Source organism: Malus domestica, chromosome 12 (assembly GCF_042453785.1).
Source record: "Malus domestica chromosome 12, GDT2T_hap1".
NCBI classification, from domain to species: domain Eukaryota; kingdom Viridiplantae; phylum Streptophyta; class Magnoliopsida; order Rosales; family Rosaceae; genus Malus; species Malus domestica.
Window position 1 is genome coordinate 16267759 of NC_091672.1, and position 20815 is coordinate 16288573.

General features: G+C 40.2%; 1 protein-coding gene across 1 annotated transcript; it reads left to right on the plus strand.

The window, feature by feature from the left end:
- The first annotated feature begins 437 nt into the window (after positions 1–437).
- On the plus strand, positions 438–2056 carry LOC103449988 (aquaporin TIP1-1). The gene is made up of 2 exons (XM_008389306.4): positions 438–1350; positions 1457–2056. Exons 1-2 carry the CDS (start codon positions 967–969, stop codon positions 1829–1831), a joined length of 759 nt encoding a protein of 252 aa, XP_008387528.2. The 5' UTR covers positions 438–966; the 3' UTR covers positions 1832–2056.
- Positions 2057–20815: the final 18759 nt, after the last annotated feature.

The window sequence follows — 20815 nt, forward strand, 5'->3', positions numbered from 1 at the left end:
GGATAACATTTTAAACAAACAAAACCTTAACTTTCCAATTATTTGTCTTTATCCAATCACATCTCTCCTAAATATCTAATTTACAAATCATTTTTATATAAATTCGATCATTCCAGAGATGAGACGTTACGTGTCCCCTGTCCCTCATCTCCACGTGTCACGCCCACAAGCGTTTTCGGCATCACTGCTTCGCTGTCTGAAGTTATGAACACTGAAGTTATGAACAGCAGCACCGACCCAGAAATTACAGATTATCGGATAGGCTCGACGCCTCCACCCGAAAATTAAAAATTAAAAATTAATTGAAAATTTTATTATTTCGCCATCTCAAAGGCTGTCGACCAATCACGTTCCAATCCACTTTGGACCGGCAACCGGGTACAGCCGGTTCCCCATCTCTCATCAACTTCGATATATATAGGCCAAATTGGATTGTTCATTCCGCGATTATACAACGCTTGCATGATGACTTTGTGGTGAAAAAATTAGGAATTAAACCCCTGTGGTCTAGAATGTTAGCAAATTTAGTTCAAAAGTAAGATTTTTGTTAAAAGACTGTTAAAAATTGAGGTAAAACTGTATTTTCAGTTTCAATTGACATTGAATTGGACCTTTTTTTTATTTAAAAAATTAAGCATTATTTTTTTTGTTAATTTTTATAAAAAAAATTATTTATTTTAAATATCAATTGGAACTGAAAATATAGTTTTACCCATACTTTTAATAGTCATAACAGAAATCTTATTTTGAACTAAATTTGCAAATATTCTAGACCATAAGGATTTAATTCCTATTTCTTTCACCACGGGTCATCATGCAAGTTTCCTATGACCACGGATGAATAATCCAATTTGGCCATATATATAAACTTAGAACGACCACTTCAAAGACACTACTGCTACTTAGCTACACTATACCAGTGAGCTTAATTCGGGAGCAAATATCGACCGTCCAATCATCTCAACCATGCCGATCCGGAACATCGCCGTGGGCCGACCCGAGGAAACGTACCACCCGGACGCGTTGAGGGCTGCGTTAGCCGAGTTCATCTCGACGCTCATCTTCGTTTTCGCCGGCGAGGGCTCCGGAATGGCATTCGCCAAGCTAACCGATGACGCCGCAACTACTCCCTCAGGCCTCGTCGCCGCCGCGCTCGCCCACGCCTTCGGCCTTTTCGTCGCCGTCACCATCAGCGCCAACATCTCCGGCGGACACGTCAACCCCGCCGTCACCTTCGGCGCCTTCATCGGCGGCAATATCTCTCTCCTCCGCGGCCTCCTCTACTGGATCGCCCAGCTCCTCGGGGCCACCGTCGCCTGCGGCCTCCTCAAGTTGGTCACCAACGGCCAGGTAACTTTCTCATCTCCCACTTCCCACTCCACGTTCCGTTAATACCGTTTTTTTAGGTAAATAAAAAAGTGACTTAAGCTACGGGTTTTGATACGGTGCTTCGCAGACTACCGCTGCTTTCTCCCTGTCCCCGGGAGTGGGAGTGTGGAACGCGTTCGTTTTCGAGATCGTGATGACGTTCGGACTGGTCTACACGGTCTACGCGACCGCGATTGACCCGAAGAAAGGGAGCGTGGGGACAATCGCGCCCATCGCGATTGGTTTCATCGTTGGCGCCAACATTTTGGCGGGTGGGGCTTTTGACGGGGCGTCCATGAACCCGGCCGTTTCTTTCGGGCCGGCGTTGGTGAGCTGGAGCTGGGAGAACCACTGGGTCTACTGGGCCGGGCCTTTGATCGGCGCCGGGATCGCCGGGGTCATCTACGAGTTCGTGTTCATCGGCAACAGCGGCCACGAGCAACTGCCCTCCACTGACTACTAATTGATTAAGCCTTAAGTAAGCTTAATTAAGGAGTCATAAGATTTAATTACATTTGCATGCATGCTGGGTTTTGGACCTTTGAGTTCTTGTGTTTCGTTTCATCAAGAAAATCATGATCATGATCGTTGTCGTCATGAGTTGATCTCCATCGTTGATTTGTAATTTGTTTTGCATGCTCTCCGCTGTTGTGTCACTAAATTCCATTTATCTTTTGTATTTACTGTATTTTAAATTGTTCTTAATTTTATCGACTGCTAGTTTGGACCCTACGAGAATGATCGGAGAAAAGCAAATACTAAGGTGGGGTTTAGTTAAAAAGTTAAATCTGGAACCTCACTTAATTTTTCGGTAGGTTTAACCTACCCTTTACGGTAAAAACCACCCTGCATGCAACTGATTTGACCCTTGCCACCGACAATATAATATTTTCTTGGATTCGTTCATAATCATATGATTAATATTACACTAATCATATTTTTAAACTACGCTGGTGAATCAAATTATAGAAAACTTAGAGCGTACTTGCCAGGTAATTAAATTCTTATTATCATTATGACAGATCATAAATAATACATCATCATTACTTGATAATTTAAAATAATTCGTAATAAAATCAATTGTCTCAAAGTATATAACTAACGAGAATTAACGTATGCATGCATATGTGAGGCTGAATTTCAAGTGAATTGATCCTTTTTTAACGGAGAAAAAAAAACTTATACATGCATCTGATGATGTGTCTGTGTGTTTGATTCCTCTTTTTCAATATGTAGTTTGAATAGAAATGGTATTCATATTTTGTGCAATATATTGAAATTAAGCAAGCAGAAAACATACATTTTGAAACTAATTACAACTAGCTACAAGATATTCTTATTTATAAATGGTATATATTTAGAAGTAATATTACCAACCTAGCTAAAGCTAAGCTTGGCCAACGTAAATACAATTTATATAAATATATATATATATACACACACACACAACTATTTTACATGTGACTAGCTATGGAGGAGTAAATTCAACTCAACTGCATGCATGATGCATCTTCAATATTTGTGCATGCAATGCAATGCATGGTGATTCAATTAATATCATGTGGCCTTGGAAATTAAAGGGGCTTTTGATATGATATAGTCTTTATGTCGGTGGATGTATTTGATTTCACGTGGACGGCCTGAGGTGGGTGTGATTCACGTCCAGGTCCACCATAAAAATGAAGACTGCCCATATGAAATGTATGCGACAAAATTAAGTAAAAAGATGGCACTATAACGTTTCGTTCTAACAAAATGATGATAAGCGTAAGTTTTTTAACACACATCAATGTTTTAAGTGAATCAGGTGTAAACGTGTTCGATATAAGTTGTTCTCAAACTAGAGGAAGGGTACTATACCCTACTTCCATTTCACAGAAGTCCGAAAATGATCTTCATGGAGCGAATTCATCTTTCATTTCACGCAACAATACATTACCAGATTAAAAACGAGGACATTATAACCTTAAATCCGTTTTGTATAAAAGCCGCTCTCGACATTCCTAATCATCATCTCACCCTCAATCATGAAATGTGAAGCAATCAGAGCACGTGAGAATTATGGACCATTTTTTTGCAGTATCATCACCATCACCAAATGGATGGACCCTAAACTTGTCCTTTTAGTCTGCCTCTTTTGGCTACCTTTGCGGGGTGCCATTGTTTTCAAACTCTAAAGCTCAAAAGCTTACTCCTTTTTTTTCTCCATTGAAAAGCTTCGACGTGTTAATTACCCTTCTTTCTCTCACTGCAATATTCACTACTGCAGGAATATACTGTTGGATGAGGCAAGTGGCGAAGTCCATGACGTGGTTCCAAGGTGGCCACAGATTCCATGCTACCTTCCAAATTTCAAAGATCTTCAAAAGAGATTTTCGGGTCCCATACCTCACCCGCCCATATGAGTTTCTTTTTCAATCACACAGTTCAAAATTAATTTACCGTTTTGATCATATGCGGTATTATCATTCTAAGTTGCATTAAATTTAGGAAACTTTAACGAAAAGCACCCGGTACTGTTCATTTTAACGAAAAATCACATTTTTACACTAAAAAGTCAATCCTGGTACTATTCACTTTACCCTTTATTTTGTCCTTATCATTAAAACTCAAAGTTTTCAAGCCCTTTTCATTAGTTTTCCTTTAAATTTAAGAGGAGCGGAAACGGATGAGAGTTTGAATCCGAAGATTGAATAAGTCAAAAAAATCAAGTAACTACTATTAAGGGAAGCGGATATTGAGAGTTTGAATATGAATGTCCAAGTCCAATAAGAGAAGCATTAGAAAAACCATTTTTATATGGGCAGATAGATTAGAGTCTGAATATGAAGATTCAATAAGAACAAATATTATCATTCTAAGTTATATCAAGAGAAGCGGAAATGAAGGAGAGTTTGAATACGAAGATTCAGTAAGAGAAACCGTTTTCTCTACATGGTTACTTCGTCTATATATTAAGACGGTTCTATACAAATATCTTGGTTTTAAAAACTGCACATATTTACTAGCATAGTCCACCACTTACAGTATATGTTTGAAATTTCAAAATATATATCAATAGTAGTAAACGTAAGAGAGAATATATTAACAATCGAGATCACGTTGTTTCGATTACCATGCAAGGATATGACATTTCACCCTTCCATGTTTGTATTTTTACTCTCTTGGAATGTTGCGTGTATATATGAGCATGTAATGCTTTGAATTTAGACAAAAGTCGATTCCATGACTTTACAGCGAAGCAGGTGAATTTTTTTTCTTTCTTGACTCAAAATTTTACATCTCTTTGGCTCTTATAGCTTAATAATAGCGCACCATTTTCAACTGGTGTCCAGTGGCGTTCCATCTGTGGCCTTTGTCCCACTAGGTTGCTCGGATTATTAATTATAAACCATAAACCATGAGTGAGGTTGGTAAGGTGGGGATGGACGGTGATGAACAAACAAATGAGGATCCTTTATGTATTTTTTATGAGGATTTCGAAGATTATTTAATTTTGTTTATTTATCGTACATTATGCGGTTAAAAATTATTTTATTTTATATTTAAAATTGAACACAAATAATATCCGACAAAAGCTGATCGCACGATTTACTATAAATAGATACGATTAAAGGATCATCTGGATCCTCACAAAGAGGATATGGAGACGATCCTCATTCTAAACAAATATCAAATATCTGCGTGTGGAGGACAAGTTCACAGGCACCCATCACGTCATGTTTTAATAAAATAACGATCTGTGTAAGGTTTTCAATTGTGTAAGGTTTTCAACACATGACATGTATCAGACAAGGATGTTATATGAAGGCGAACTCGTTTGATGTAAAATGCTCTTTTTTGTGAGGAAAAAACCTTATATATAACTAGTTACAATCAATGTGGCGTCGTAATCCAGTAACGTCATGTTATGTGTAGAATTTTCTCTACACAATATAATATTATTGAATCGGTACGTTACATGATTGTAAATATGACAAGTTAATTTACTATGTTAGAGCCACCGTGTACGTATGGCCTTAAATATTCTTGTTCTCCAACAAATACTAGACAATTTGAATAGTTGAGGGAATTATATAAGGAATTAGGAGGCACTGTGGGTATCCATATGGTCATATGGACAATTTTAATTAGTCTAATCCCCCATGCCAACATTCTAAATTAAAGTATGAATTATCCTAACCGAAAATAATCCCATCCATCAATTGGGATTATAATAAAAGGCAAGCCACGATTATTCTTAAAAAGGCAATCATCATTCTTTATATAATAAAAGGCCACCTCATCCTCATTTTGGTAGGAAGCCTCCTGAAATGCTTCCTTTCACATTCATATATTATGTATGTTTGTATCATACTTGACCAATCCCGAAATTACTGAGCACCGGTCAAAGTTATATGGTCAAGGACCCAGAAGAGTTTCCCTCTAACCAGGAGGCCAATCATAGTGCGACACGTGTCAACATCAAAAGCCAATCATAGCGCGACACATGTCAACATAAAAAGCCAATCACAACACGACACGTGTCAATGTCAGAGCAAAGTTAGAAATTCTCTTCTATAAAAGGAGATCATTCTCCCACAATATTTTCTAATGTCATTTGTACCAAATCATTCACTAGTACTCACTAAAGGAGAGCTTGAACCTATGTACTTGTGTAAACCCTTCACAATTAATAAGAACTCTTTTACTTCGTGGACGTAGCCAATCTGGATGAACGATGTACATCTTGTGTTTGCTTCCCTGTCTCTATCCATTTACATACTTATCCACACTAGTGATCAGAGCAATCTAGCGAAGGTCACAAACTTGACACTTTCTGTTGTACCAAAGTCCTCACTGATAATGTGCATCAACATTTGGCGCCGTCTGTGGGAATGACACTTATTCCTATTCTCTTCAGCTTTGTTAAGCTGGTTTCCACAATTCGTACAATCTCTTTTGACCAGGCATCCCTATCCAATATGGGGAGCGAAGGAAGCCACAATACACAGAACGACACCCCCCATGCACCTAGTGCTAAGCAACGAAAGAAGGAACAAAAGAAGTTTTCTCTTCAGGCTAAAGTCGATGAGCTGAAGGCTCAGAACAACAAGATAGCAATGAAGAATGAGATATTCCAAGAGCAGTATGAGAAGGACTTTGAGATGCTCCACGAGACTAGATATACTAAAACACACGAGCTCATCACCCCTGTGGAAGTCAACCATCAACTGGGTGCCCTCCAACACGGAGGGTCATTTGCCCTCAACATGGGTATTCCTGTTGAGGAGTGAGCTACTCATCGAAATGGCGACCAACATGAGACTTCTCTCAACCTAGCTGCTTCGACCAGAAGTAGGAGGAGTGGAGGAAGGCACATTCTTACAGAAGGAGGGAAGGATCGAAAGTCGTCTTTCGCGATTGTCGAGACTTCAAAAAAGCAATGTTGAGACAATCTCATCCATGTAAGCTCGAAGATCAATGACCCAAGGGTCTCTGAAAGACTCGGTCCCCTCCTATGTTCCAGGCTGGCTACCAATTTGGGGAAGGGGCAACAAGTCCTAGAGAAACACGAAGGTATAGGGGACTTAGAGATGTTCCAACAGACATACATTAAGTACGGCGAGTCCAAGGAAAAATCACATGCTCTTGATCAAACCTTCCTACTTCCAAGAGGAAATGGAGATTTACGAAAGAAAGCTCCAGTGGTACATGACTCCACTCAGGACCCTCTTGTCCGACAACTTCTTAAGGAAGTAAACAAGTTGAATGCCGAACGACAAGCTGAGATAACTGATTAGAACCAACCTAGGCCTGACCTTCTTACAAAGAAGATCCTCGACACCCCCCTTAAAGCGAAAACAAAACAAAAGCTTGGTTTATAACTCTACACTGGAAGGGAGGACCCGATTGAACACCTTAACCTTTTTGAGTCCACCATGGCATATCAGATGCACGCCGACGAAGAACGATGTCTTCTTTTCCCTTCCACCCTTTCTGGTGGAGCACTAAACTGGTATTGTCGTCTTCCACCCGAAACAGTAGACTCATTTAAGGAACTAAGGAAACTGTTTGTCTCTCAACACATATTCTAGAACGATCGGTTACATTCTGTAGATGACTTGTACACTATTCGCCAGAAGCCAGACTAGTCATTACGAGAGTATGCTGGTCGCTTCAGCCATGAGTATTCTTGCTGCCCTGAGGCAGATGACAAGACCACCCTCAAAGCCTTCACAGCAGGCCTACGTGATTGTTTCTTCAAGTACATGATCAATGCTAACACTTGGAAGACTTACTTTGAGGTGATGGCACATGCTTATAACCACGCCTCCGCCGAAGCAAGGATATACCAAGGGAACCTTCATATGGTTAACCCTTATCAACAAATGAGAAGTGGAAGTCAAGTTCTACCAAGTGAGGAGATCTTGGCCATTCAAACACCCATTGCATCATCTCCTGCCTCATTTAGCTACTCGCTAAGTCACCCAACGTATTTGTCTCTTGGTAAAAGGAATGATGTTTACTCTCAACAAACCCATTACAACAAGAGGGATAAAAGTTCGTATTAAGACAACCAGGGGTGAACGTACCGTCGACTATTATGACTATGGGGCCAAGCCTCACTCTTTCAAAATGGAGGACTAGGTACTGAAGGAAATGCTATTATAAGAAAACATACACTTTACAAATGTTTTGACCCTTAACCGCTTGAGATCTTTTGTCACATAAGCCATTCGGCAAATATTTAAAGAAGAGGGAATTCAGACAACTTATTTTGAGTCTTTTGCATTCCTAGCACTGGAACACTTGGTCTACGCTGACTTACCTCTATACTCCAACTCAGAGCTTCAACATGCGTACTTTGCCACAAAGTATGTGATACTAAGTGTTACAACCAACATGGTTCACATATCGAAAGCATGGATCCCTTTATGCATAGAAAAACATTCATAAGCATCACTCATGTCAATTAACATAAACATCATACATTATAACATATTCATATATAAACATCATACATTCCAACACATTCATACATAAACATCATAAATTCCAACACATCCATACATAAGCCAACTGTGCTTCGAAAGGGTTCAACATACTTTGTGTCATTTGACACTTGCTACAATGTGCCTTGACACCTTGCATTTATTCTCACCAACTAGCTGATGAAATGTGGAGAAGGTACTCATCTTCATGCCACCAACCAGGTGATGAAATGTACAACCCGTACTCTAATATCATTTGTCAACTTGCCATTCATGCCACCAACTAGGTGAAGAAGGAACTCATATTCGTGCCACCAACTAGGTGATGAAATGTACAACCCGTACTCTCTTTCATGTCACTAACCAGGTGATGAAATGTACAACCCGTACTCTAATATCATTTGGTAACTTGCCACTCATGCCACCAACCAGGTGAAGAAGGAACTCATCTTTGTGCCACCAACCAGGTGATGAAATGTGAAGTAGGAACTTACCTTCGTGCTACCAACCAGGTGATGAAATGTACAACCTGTACTCTAATATTATTTGGCAACTTGCCACTCTTATCACCAACCAGGTGAAGAAGGAACTCATATTCATGCCGCCAACCAGGTGATGAAATGTACAACCTGTACTCTCCTTCATGCCACCAACCAGGTGATGAAATGTGAAGAAGGAACTCATCTTTGTGCCACCAACCAGGTGATGAAATGTGATGAAAGGTGATGAAGGAACTCACCTTCGTACCACCACCCAAGTGATGAAAGCAACTTACCATTCATTCCACCAACCAGAAGATGAGTGTTACAACTTGTACATATGAATTCCTAGCATTCACAAATAATAAAAAACCCTCAAGCTTTACAACTAAACTAGGGGAGCACTTATGCCTAACAAGAGTTATAGTCACCAACAAAGTCTTATTGCAAGCCAACAACGACTTTAGTGCATGGTATACGAAAATCAAGCTCTTCAGCCCTCTTGCATCTGCTTCAGACATTTCTCCTCTGTAACAATGCAAACATTATAACTCGTAGAAAGCTTCACACACTCTTGATCAACACTGTTAGAAGCAAATTCCATTTATATGGTTCATCCAAACCTTCGACTACTACAAGGCGTGGCATGCGTCACAATCTCTTACTCAATAGTGAGGAAGCAAAATTTGTATATGTTGTCTCTCTTACATTTTTCAAATTTCTAGTTTGCCCATAAAAAAATAGGAAATTGGGAAATTCAACAACTTCAAAAAATGGAGGGCAACTATAATTCTCAAAAGCTTCACACACTCTTGATCAAGATAGTGTGAAGCAAAATCAATTCATGGTACCCAATAAAGCTTCAACCTCAAAGCTTCACCTACAAAGCTTCACTACAAAAACTTCAACCTCAAAGCTTCACCAACAAAAGCTTCATCAATAGAGGGCAACTACAATTCTTAAAAGCTTCACACACTCTTGATCAAGACAATGTGAAGCAAAACCAATTTATGGTGCCAACAAGAGCTTCATCAAAGGAGTTCAACCACAATTCTCAAAAGCTTCACACACTCTTGATCAAAACAGTGTGAAGCAAAACCAATTTATGGTGTCAACAAGAGCTTCATCAATGGAGGGCAACCATAATTCTCAAAAGCTTCACACACTTTTGATCAAGACAGTGTAAAGCAAAACCAATTTATGGTGCTAACAAGAGCTTCATCAAAGGAGTTCAACCACAATTCTCAAAAACTTCACACACTCTTGATCAAGACAGTGTGAAGCAAAACCATTTTATGATGCCAACAAAAGCTTCATCAATGAAGGGCAACTACAATTCTCAAAAGCTTCACACACTCTTGATCAAGATAGTGTGAAGTAAAACCAATTTATGGTGCCAACAAAAGCTTCATCAAAGGAGTTCAACCACAATTCTCAAAAGTTTCACACATTCTTGATTAAGACAGTGTGAAGCAAAATCAATTTATGGTGCCAACAAAAGCTTCATCAATGGAGGGCAACTACAATTCTCAAAAAGCTTCACAAACTCTTGATCAAGACAGTGTGAAGCAAAACCAATTTATGGTGCCAACAAAAGCTTCAACTACAAAGCTTTAACTCCAAAGCTTCACCTCCAAAGCTTCACCAACTCCAAAGCTTCACCTACAAAAGTTTCAACTCCAAAGTTTCACCTACAAAAGCTTTAACTCTAAACCTTCAACACAAAAGCTTCACCTACAAATCTTCAACACAAAAGGTTCACCTACAAAAGCTTCATGTACAAAGCTTCAACTCCAAAGCTTCACTTACAAAGCTTCACCTACAAAGCTTCAACACAAAAGCTTTACCTATAAAAGCTTCACCTATAAAAGCTTCACTTACAAAAGCTTCACCTACAAAGCTTCAACCCAAAAGCTTCACCTACAAAAGCTTCACACACTCTTGATCAAAATAGTGTGAAGCAAAATCAATTCATGGTACCCAACAAAGCTTCAATCTTAAAGCTTCACTTACAAAGCTTAAATATATATATTTTCGAAAATTCGAAAATTCGAAAATTCGAAAATTCAAAAATTAAAAAAAAAAAAAATCTAAAATTCGAAATTTTTTTTTCTTCAGAAATTCGAAAAAAAAGGCCTAAGCCTCATCTTCTTTGGGCCTAACAACTTTCATAACAAATATATATGAAGGAGGAGTTTTGGGCTACCACTTAGAAAGGAAAATGGCGAAGTCTTGTTACTCTAGAAAATTGGCTACTAGCAAGACACCTCATTCGTCAACTCCTTCGACCGGAGACTTGGGGGACTCATACCATATGCTACTGCATCTTGATACTCCGAAGTCTCATGACCACTCAGTGACTTGGATTTTTCAAGTCTCAAACCGAGAAGTTTTCTTCACTCGGGAAATTAAGGGAGCATTACCTCAACCTACATGCTTCACTCACAAAGCTTCAACATATAAGCTTCAACAAAAAAAAAATCAAAGAATTTAGTGAAGAAGGCTTTGGTGTATTTAGCACAATACGTTGAAATGAAGCAAAGCTTATTTATTGATACCTTCAATAAGTTACAAATATGTGCATATACATGAATCAAAATAAACAAACAAGAGGGAGCCTTCACAAAGGTTGCTTAGGAGAAGTCTCAGCAGTCGGCAGAGCCCTAGAAAGAAAAGGCACCGAAGGGTGATCATTTGGAGCCTCAGTACTGGGCAAAACCCCAGAAGGAAGAGGCACTAGAGGTTGATCATTTGGAGCTTCATTACACTGTATAACCCCAGAAGACGAAGACAATAAATGCCTTTGGAACAAACCCATAAACCTCTGATGATCAAGTAAAATTTGACCATCAGATTCCTGCAGTTGGTCAAGCTTTCTCTTCATGTTAGTAGCATAGTCATGTGCGAGTCTGTACAACGATTTATTCTCATGTTTGAGCCCTCTAATATCCTGTTTGAGACTTATCACTTATGCTGCCAATGATTCAACTTGGAAGGTTTGAGCAAACAGGCGTTGGGCCATATTAGACACAGAACCTGCACACTGAACATTGAGAGACAGAGAATCCTTAATAGCCAACTCCTCAAACCGTTTGGAAAGTAGTCTGTTATCTTTGGGAGTGAGAAGGTTCTTGGCCACTACCGCAGCGGTCATATCATTCTTCATCACAGAGTCCCCAACGGTAAGAGGACCAGTAAGGGATAAGAAGGATGGTCGGATGGGCCAGACATTTTCAGAAATGATGAAGCGAGAAATGAGTCCAATAAATCCCTGAAGTACGAAAATAAGGGGAAAATTCCTGCAAGCAATAACTCTCTGAACGTACTTTTTGCACACAATTGATGCCCCTATAAAAGAAAGGGCAGTAGGGTCGTTTGTTCAAAAATCAAAGAGGCACCACTCTCTAGATTTCGAGAAGCAGATTTTCCTCAGTAAAATATGTCGACAATCCCCACACACAACATTAGCTCATTGGGTACCACAGATAACTTTGCCAAAGATCCCTGACAAAGTTTAGACACATAAATTTTGAAGGTCCAACTACCCTACCATTACCCACAATGGTAAAGGAACAGCACCACTGCTTGATAACTGGAAAGTCCCTATGTGTGTCAACCTCCGTACTCTGTGGCAAGGCATACTGGTAAAAATGCCCAACCTTTACTCACATCGAGAAAACACTCCCAACATGATTACTTGCTCAAAAATCGAAGAGGCATCCCTCTCTGAATCTCGAGAGCTAAACTCCCACCAGGATTGCTTTCTCAAAAATCGAAGAGGCACCGCTCTCCGAATCTCGAGAGCTAGACTCCCACCAGGATTGCTTTCTCAAAAATCGAAGAGGCACCGTTCTTCGAATTTCAAGAGCCAGACTCCCACCAGGATTGCTTTCTCAAAAATCGAAGAGGCACCACTCTCCGAATCTCAAGAACCAGACTCCTACTAGGATTGTTTTCTCAAAAATTGAAAGGCACCGCTCTCCGAATCTTGAAAGCCAGACTTCCAACATGATTGCTTTCTTATAAATCGAAGAGGCACTGCTCTCCGAATCTTGAAAGCCAAACTCCTAACATAATTGCTTTCTAAAAAATTCAAGAGGCACCACTCTCCGAATCTCGAAAGCCAGACTCCCAACATGATTGCTTTCTCAAAAATTGAAGAGGCACCATTATCTGAATCTCGAAAGCCAGACTCCCAATAGGATTGCTTTCTAAAAAATTGAAGAGACACCGTTCTCCAAATCTCGAGAGCCAGATCCCCGACATGATTGTTTGTTAAAAAATCGAAGAGGCACCGCTTTCTGAACTTCGAGAGTTAGATCCCCAACATGATAAAGCTTGTCTATAATTTTCCCACGCAACATCAGCTTTCTAGATACCATAGACCACTTTTTCAAAGTGCTCTGACAGAGTTAAAACATGTGAATCTTGCAGCTCCCTCTATATTGCTATGACCGAGAAGAGTAAAGAACAACGTTACTACTCGCTGTTAGGACAATTTCTATATATGTCGACCTTCATCCTCCACAGCCAAGCAAACCCGCAAATAAAAAAAATGCTCAACTTTTCTTCACATCTGAGAAGGCACTCTCAACAGAGTCTCTCGAAATACTCAGCTTCTTTTCCTCCCGATAATACCTCTGCAAACAAGCCACACCAGAACAAGAGTATCTCATATCATCATCGTTAAAAGCAAGAGTATCCCATATCATGTTTTTCCCTGTCTTTTCCTTTGCCTTTGTTTTTACTTGCAAGACAAGGAGAAAGAGAGCAATCAGTCAGCGCCTGGAATCAAGTTTCCAGTCAGAAACTGACTGCCTGAAACTCCTTGCTTGATTACTTACCGGGCATTGCTCTTGAGTACTCATCTTCAACATCTTATGCTTCCAGAAAAGATACCACATCTACTTGAGAAACAAATTGGGCAAGTGAGAATGATACAAGGAAGCATGTGAAGACAAGCGCAACAGAACACGTGCCGATTCATCTATTACTTTGTCAACAGCAAAAGTATCCCATATCATCAAGGTCGAACGCACTTTTGATTTGATGGACTTGTTTTGACCCTCAAATTCTTGAGTCGGCCTTATACTCTGAAGGAAACCAGAAAACCCTCCAGCCCAGTTTAAGAATAAGCATGTGGAAAGTTACTTCTTTAAAAGAAAAAGTATCTCATATCAGCTCTTCTCTTTTTTCTTCTCTTTATTCTTCTTGCTGCCTGCAAGATAGGGAGAATAAGAACAATTAGTCGGAACTTGAAATTAAACTTCTGATCTAGGACTGATTGCTGGGAGCTTTGATTGCTTACCTTGTATGTCACCTCTTTCGGCAGATCTCATAGCTCGGCGACTTGGGGGACTCCTACTACATGGTTTGTATCGCGCTTGACTAAGCCTAAAACTACAAGTAAGCTTCAAGTGAAATTGATACATTACCTTGTGCATCTCCACCGGTTAAAGATACCACCCCTGGATAGAGGAAAAAAATACTTCCAAAGAAGATGCCACATCTACCTATGAGACAGATAAGGCAAGTGAAAACGATACCACACTTCGGTACTTAAAAGTTTCATGATTATTCAGCGGCTTGGATTTTGCAAGTCCCCAACCGATGAGCTTTCCTCACTCGGGAACTTAGGGGAGCACTGTTTATACCATACTTAACCAATCCCAAAACTACTGAGCACCTGTCAACGTTATACCGTCAAGGACCCAGAAGAGTTTCCCTCCAACTAGAAAGGCAATCACAGTGCGACACGTGTCGACATCAGAAGCCAATCATAGCGCGACACGTGTCAACATCAGAAGTCAATCACAACACGACACGTGTCAATGTCAGAATAAAGCTAGAAATTCTCTTCTATAAAAGGAGATCATTCTCCCACAATATTTTCTAATGTCATTTGTACCAAATCATTCACTAGTACTCACTAAAGGAGAGCTTGAACCTATGTACTTGTGTAAACCCTTCACAATTAATGAGAACTCCTCTACTCCGTGGACGTAGCCAATCTAGGTGAACCACATACATCTTGTGTTTGTTTCCCTGTCTCTATCCATTTACATACTTATCCACACTAGTGACCGGAGCAATCTAGCGAATTTCACTAACTTGACACTTTCTGTTGTACCAAAGTCCTCACTGATTTTGTGCATCAACAATGTATATTATTAATGAGAATTGTTATTGGTACCCTAAAATTTCATTCTACACTCCAAACTTTCTATATTTAGAAAGAAAAATACATTTGTGAAGAGTATAGAATGAGATTTTTGGAGTGCCAATAACACTTCCCTTATTAATTCTCTTCTTACTAAACTGTAAACCACGTTGATGTTGACAATAAAATGAATAACTCAACTCTTTATAGTCCTTTCAAAGTTGATTGATTTTCCGACATCTAATAAAATTTTCACATCTTCATAATCAAGAATTTCTACAAGTTATCGACGTTAGTGAAATACACAACGCAAAAACTTGCGGATGCAGTATTGCTAAAATTCCTTCCAACGGGTTTCTCCAAACGACCAAATTTGATGTTCTTGTAAGAATTATTGTGAGCATCTATAACTTTGTCAATTAATTACATCACTTGATTCGAGTGATCTTGCAGCCCTAATATGGTTAGAATAATAGAGTATTAACTCTGATTAACCAATTACGTAGTCCATATTTGGTAAGACTTAATATGGCGGGATATAAAATATATAATTGTGATTATGGTATTTCTTATTTAATAATAGGCTTAATTGAGAGATATCTTAGCAACTATATAAGGATTGTCCTTGCTCTCACAATAATCTATTATGTGTAAAACCCTATTTATAGCAAGAACATATAGTTTGGAGAGAGTAGAAGACATTCGTAGGCATACGCCAATTCCTTTGTCATCTAGAAGAGCCATGTCTTCCGTATTCTACATATAAGTTCAATATAATTAATTCATCTATATTTTATATTGATTCAATTCATTATATTCGTGATTCTAATGTCTTGTTGTTGTCATTTCAGAATATGTCTTACAGCTCTTAGATATGTTTGGGTCATGGTTTATTTTCGTTCTGTTAAAGTTTAGGCATATATGATCAACAAAGCTTAGTCAAGTATTAAATTAAACTATACATGTACATAGTTCAAGTTTTAGGTTTCGAGGGCAAGCTCGAGTCCGAGTTTGAGACTTGAGGCTTGGGTCCGAAAATTGGGGCATGGCTCCGTCCTCTTGCACTTTCAACCTCGGACTAGTCCTCCCACTATGCGTTCATTCATCTTCTTAAGAAAACATCTTTTCTGTAAGAATTACTGAATTGCTATCTACGAGGTGTCAAACCTTCTCATTGATGAGAGCTCTTGGGGAAGATCAGTCTGTTATCCTTAGAGTAACTTTTATTTGTTGAGTGACGCCCCTTCCACTCGGCACCGCCGGATCACTAAGGCCAACCTTCGTCCCTCTCGAATAGTGGGTCTTGCAGTCAAGCTCTCTTTTACCTTTGCACTCAAGGGCCAATCTTTGGTTTAGACTATTAGACGACTAAGACTGTTTGTACCATACTTAAGGCCTCCGTATTTAGACCTCGTATAAATACTCGAGGGACTTAAATGTAATTATGTAATAAATGAAGGGGCAAATATGTAATAAGTGAGGAGCCCTTATTCTATAAAAGGACTCATCATTTTCCTCATTGAGGGAGGCCAATTCTTAGGCCCTGGGGAAAGAAGCCCCACTCTCACATTATAAAGGCTCTCTCCATCTTCAACATCTCAGAGAAATACAATATCATTGTGGATGTAGCCTAAACATTGGGGGTGAACCACGATACATCTTGTGTTATTTACTTTCTTGCATATTCACGGTCGGATTTACGTTGTTCCAAGACCCCTCCAGTTTTGTGCATCAACATTTGGCGCCGTCTGTAGGAATCGACACAAAAAACTATGTCGGTTCTCTCTTAATTTTTCATTTCACCACCGTGAGACCTCACCATACTCCACCGAGAATATGCAGAAACCCAGAACCTCCCTCCTTGGGCTTTTCCAGAAAACCCCCATAAAGACAAAGCCGTTTGTCCCTCCCTTTTACTTTCTCTTTCTAAAAACTCCAAATTTAGAAAAGCTCTCTCTTTAAACTAAGCTTTCTCTCTCTAGAATATGCAGCAATGATAAATAGTATGCTAAGGCTCTCTCTCCTCTGACCCCAAGCTTCTCTTCAGCTACACCACTAACTCCTCCAATGTTGACCGCTTGGGCTTCAACTGCGAACCGCCATTCACCTGCCTCATGCACCACAGATTCATCACCGCCAATCCCACCGGTGTCCAGCACATCCTGAAGACCAACTTCCCCAACTACCAAAAAGGACAAAGAGCACCTGGATTCGAACTGACCTCTTCAGCGACGGCATTTTCAACACCGATGGAGATGACTGGAAATTCCAGCGCCAAGTCTCCAACCACGAGTTCAACACCAAGTCTCTGCGTAAATTTGTCGAACAAGTGGTCGACACTGAGCTTTCCGACCGCCTTATTACAATTCTCTCCGTCGCCCTCGAGCCTCCAAACCTACCACCTTCTCAATCTGCTTCTCGAACACAACACGGTCGTGACTTTTGTGTTCGTAAACTCAGACCCAAAACTGGAGAACCACGAACTCAGTCGCGCCTGGAATTTCCGACGAGTTTTCCATCGTTGTCCCAATCAATAGCAAAAGAAAAGTCCACTGCAGGACTCCGACGAGTTGCAGAGAGAAACACCACCGAAGACTACGCCAACGGCTTATCGTCTTACTACGAGGGGGTCTTTCTCGCTCAGGGCAAGACCATGAGCGTTTATTTCGGGTCAAACAATTACACCGACCCGACCCGACTTCTCCGTTCCCTTCGACACTCGATGCTACATATGATACTGGAGAACGAGATATACTCTAAAGACGATCTTCGGGAGCTTCTTAACTGTTTTTTGCAGCTCAACTTTCCCTACAACCACGACATTATCATCAGGGTTTTCACTGAGATCTGGATTGTTGTTTTCTCTGTCAGGTTTGGAGGTTCGACGTTGCTGCACTTTGCGAGCAACAAGTCATGTGAGTACGAGCTAAAGCTGTATCTTGTGCATGTGCAACGGAGTTGGGAGACTGAGTTTCCATTTACATGTCGAGTTAAGCAGAAAGACAATGGGATTAAATCAAGTTACTTTGCCGTCTGTGGCCACGTCATCGACTCTGGGCTTGTTCAAGCCGTTCAGCCTGAGATCCATGGACGAAATGACTTCGTGCTCGACCGTGGATGGCGGTCTTGTGATGAACAACCCGACGGTGGCGGTTGTTACGCACGTGCTCAACAACAAGCATGACTTCCCCTCCGTCAACGGCAGAATATTGGGACAATAAGCAATAATTCAGAGAGCTCAATGACCCATCCCCTGCATTTTCTTTACAGGGTGGTAGCCATGTGAAATATTTTCTGAGAAAGCAAAAGATGGCCTTGGGTGGATAGAGAAGGAGTGGGGAGATCAAGAAAAGCAAAAGATAAGCTTCCTATTATTGTTATTCTATCATGATTCCTTTTGTTTGCCAGGTGAAGAGACAGAGAGAGTGCGGTGGAAAAGCAAAAGCAAAGCAGAAAAACAAAAGCAAAGCAAAAAAACAAAAGCAAAAGCAGAAAGCAAAAGAAAATAAAAAAAAACAAACATAATTGCGGTGGTGATGGCATTATGGGCGTGACCCATTGAGCATAGGGTCGGATTTATTTCTGAATGATGTAATTTATTTTTCTTATCTTTCGAAGACATCTGTATAACCCCATCAGAGGGTAATAAAAAAAAAAAGGGCAAGCCCAGTAATAGGTTGGAGTGTTATGTGGAGGGCGAAGGCCTATATGGCCAAAAAAGTCAGGCTCGTTATTATCACCAACCAGGTGATCAAAAGTACGCCCAGTACTCCAAAATTATTCGGCAACCTGCCACTCTTATCACTAACTAGGTGATCAAAAGTACGCCCAGTACTCCAAAATTATTCTGCAACCTGCCGCTATTATCACCAACCAGGTGATCAAAAGTACGCTCAATACTCCAAAATTATTCGGCAGCCTACCGCTATTATCACCAACCAGGTGATCAAAAGTACGCCCAGTACTCCAAAATTATTTAGCAGCTTCCGCTATTATCACCCACTAGGTGATCAAAAGTACGTCCCGTACTCCAAAATTATACATGAGCATCACTCATGTCATTCATACATAAACATTCATGATCATCACTCATGACAATCATACATAAACATTCATGACCATCATTCATGTCAACATTCATGAGCATCACTCATGTTCACATCCATGAGCATCACTCAATCAATATAAACATTCATGATCATCACTCATATCAATCAGTTTCGAAAGCTTCATTTACAGAGCTTCAGCTTCAAGAGCTCAAACTTCAAAAACTTTATTTACAAAGCTCCAGCTTCAAAAGCTTCACTTGCAAAGCTTCATCTATAGAGCTTCAGTGTAGGGTATACAAATACCGCATCCGAACAACCACCACTTCGGCTCATACATGGATTCAATTTGAAGTCTCCAGCCAACATACTCTATTGACTGAAGACTTGGGGGACTACATTATGTACCATATATTGGGCTTCAACTGGGCCTCATGAAAAATACTTGGGGGACTTAGCCCATTATTTATGTACTGAGGAACAATCCCTTTTTCTATAAAAGGGACTCCCTCACTTTCATTAGAGAGCACCCATTATTCATGTGCTGAGGAGCGAGCCCTTATTTTATAAAAAGGACTCCCTCACCTTTATTAGAGAGCATCGTCGCCAGCTAACCAACCGTCTCGCCGCGAATATCACTCCTAACCCATCACTTATGTATTGAGGAGCGAGCCCTTATTCTATAAAAGGGACTCCCTCACCATCATTAGAGAGCATCGTCGTCTACTAAGCAACCGCCTCGCCGCGAGCATCACTCCTAACCCATCACTTATGTATTGAGGAGTGGGCCCTTATTCTATAAAAGGGACTCCCTCGCCTTCATTAGAGAGCATCGCCGCCTACTGAGCAACTGTCTCGCCGCGAGCATCAACTCTAGCCCATCATTTATGTATTGAGAAGCGAGCCCTTATTCTATAAAAGGGACTCCCTTACCTTCAACGCCACAAGCCGAGCCAACCAAGGCAACATAAGCCACAAGCCGAGCAGCCTTGCAACATACGCTATTTCTAGTTGAGCATCATTTCAGATTGAGCACCGCCTCATATCGAGTATCAGTCCTAGACGACATCTAGTTACTTCAGCCCACACATGGATTGAATTTCAAGTCTCCAGCTAAAAGACTATCTTGACTGAAGACTTGGGGGACTACTGTTTGTACCATACTTAGGGCCTCCGTATTTAAAGCTCGTATAAATACTCGGGGGACTCAAATGTAATTATGTAATAAATGAAGGGGAAAATATGTAATAAGTGAGAAGCTCTTATTCTATAAAAAGACTCCTCACTCTCCTTATTGAGGGAGACTAATTCTTAGGCCCTGGGAGAGAACCCTCACTCTCACATTACAGAGGCTCTCTCCCTCTTCAACATCTCAGAGAAATACAATATCAGTGTGGACGTAGCCCAAACATTGGGGTAAACCACGATACATCTTGTGTTATTTACTTTCTTGCAGATTCACGGTCGGATTTACGTTGTTCCAAGACTCCTCCGGTTTTGTGCATCAACAAAGACCATCTCCAAAAGAGATTTCAAATTTTAAACATAAAATTTAAATTTGAAGGCTTATGTGGGACATATAAAAAGCATTTATTAAACTTCCTCTGCTGCAATTTCATGTCATGCCATATAGGAATTGGCATTTCGGTTGGAAAACACGAGTGATGTCTTTTTTTACTGTTATTGGTAATGTAGACTTTTTGACATCTCTTTTGGACATGCTCTAAGGTAAGCATAACAAAATATATGGCAATCAATAACTATTATACCTCACTTCGCTGTGCGATA

What these genes read in the sequence shown, in the direction of transcription:
- LOC103449988 (XM_008389306.4), top strand. Translation starts at nt 967, where the DNA reads ATGCCGATCCGGAACATCGCCGTGGGCCGACCCGAGGAAACGTACCAC. An exon ending in AGTTGGTCACCAACGGCCAG is followed by an intron (nt 1,351 to 1,456) that starts GTAACTTTCTCA and finishes GGTGCTTCGCAG; the next exon opens with ACTACCGCTGCTTTCTCCCT.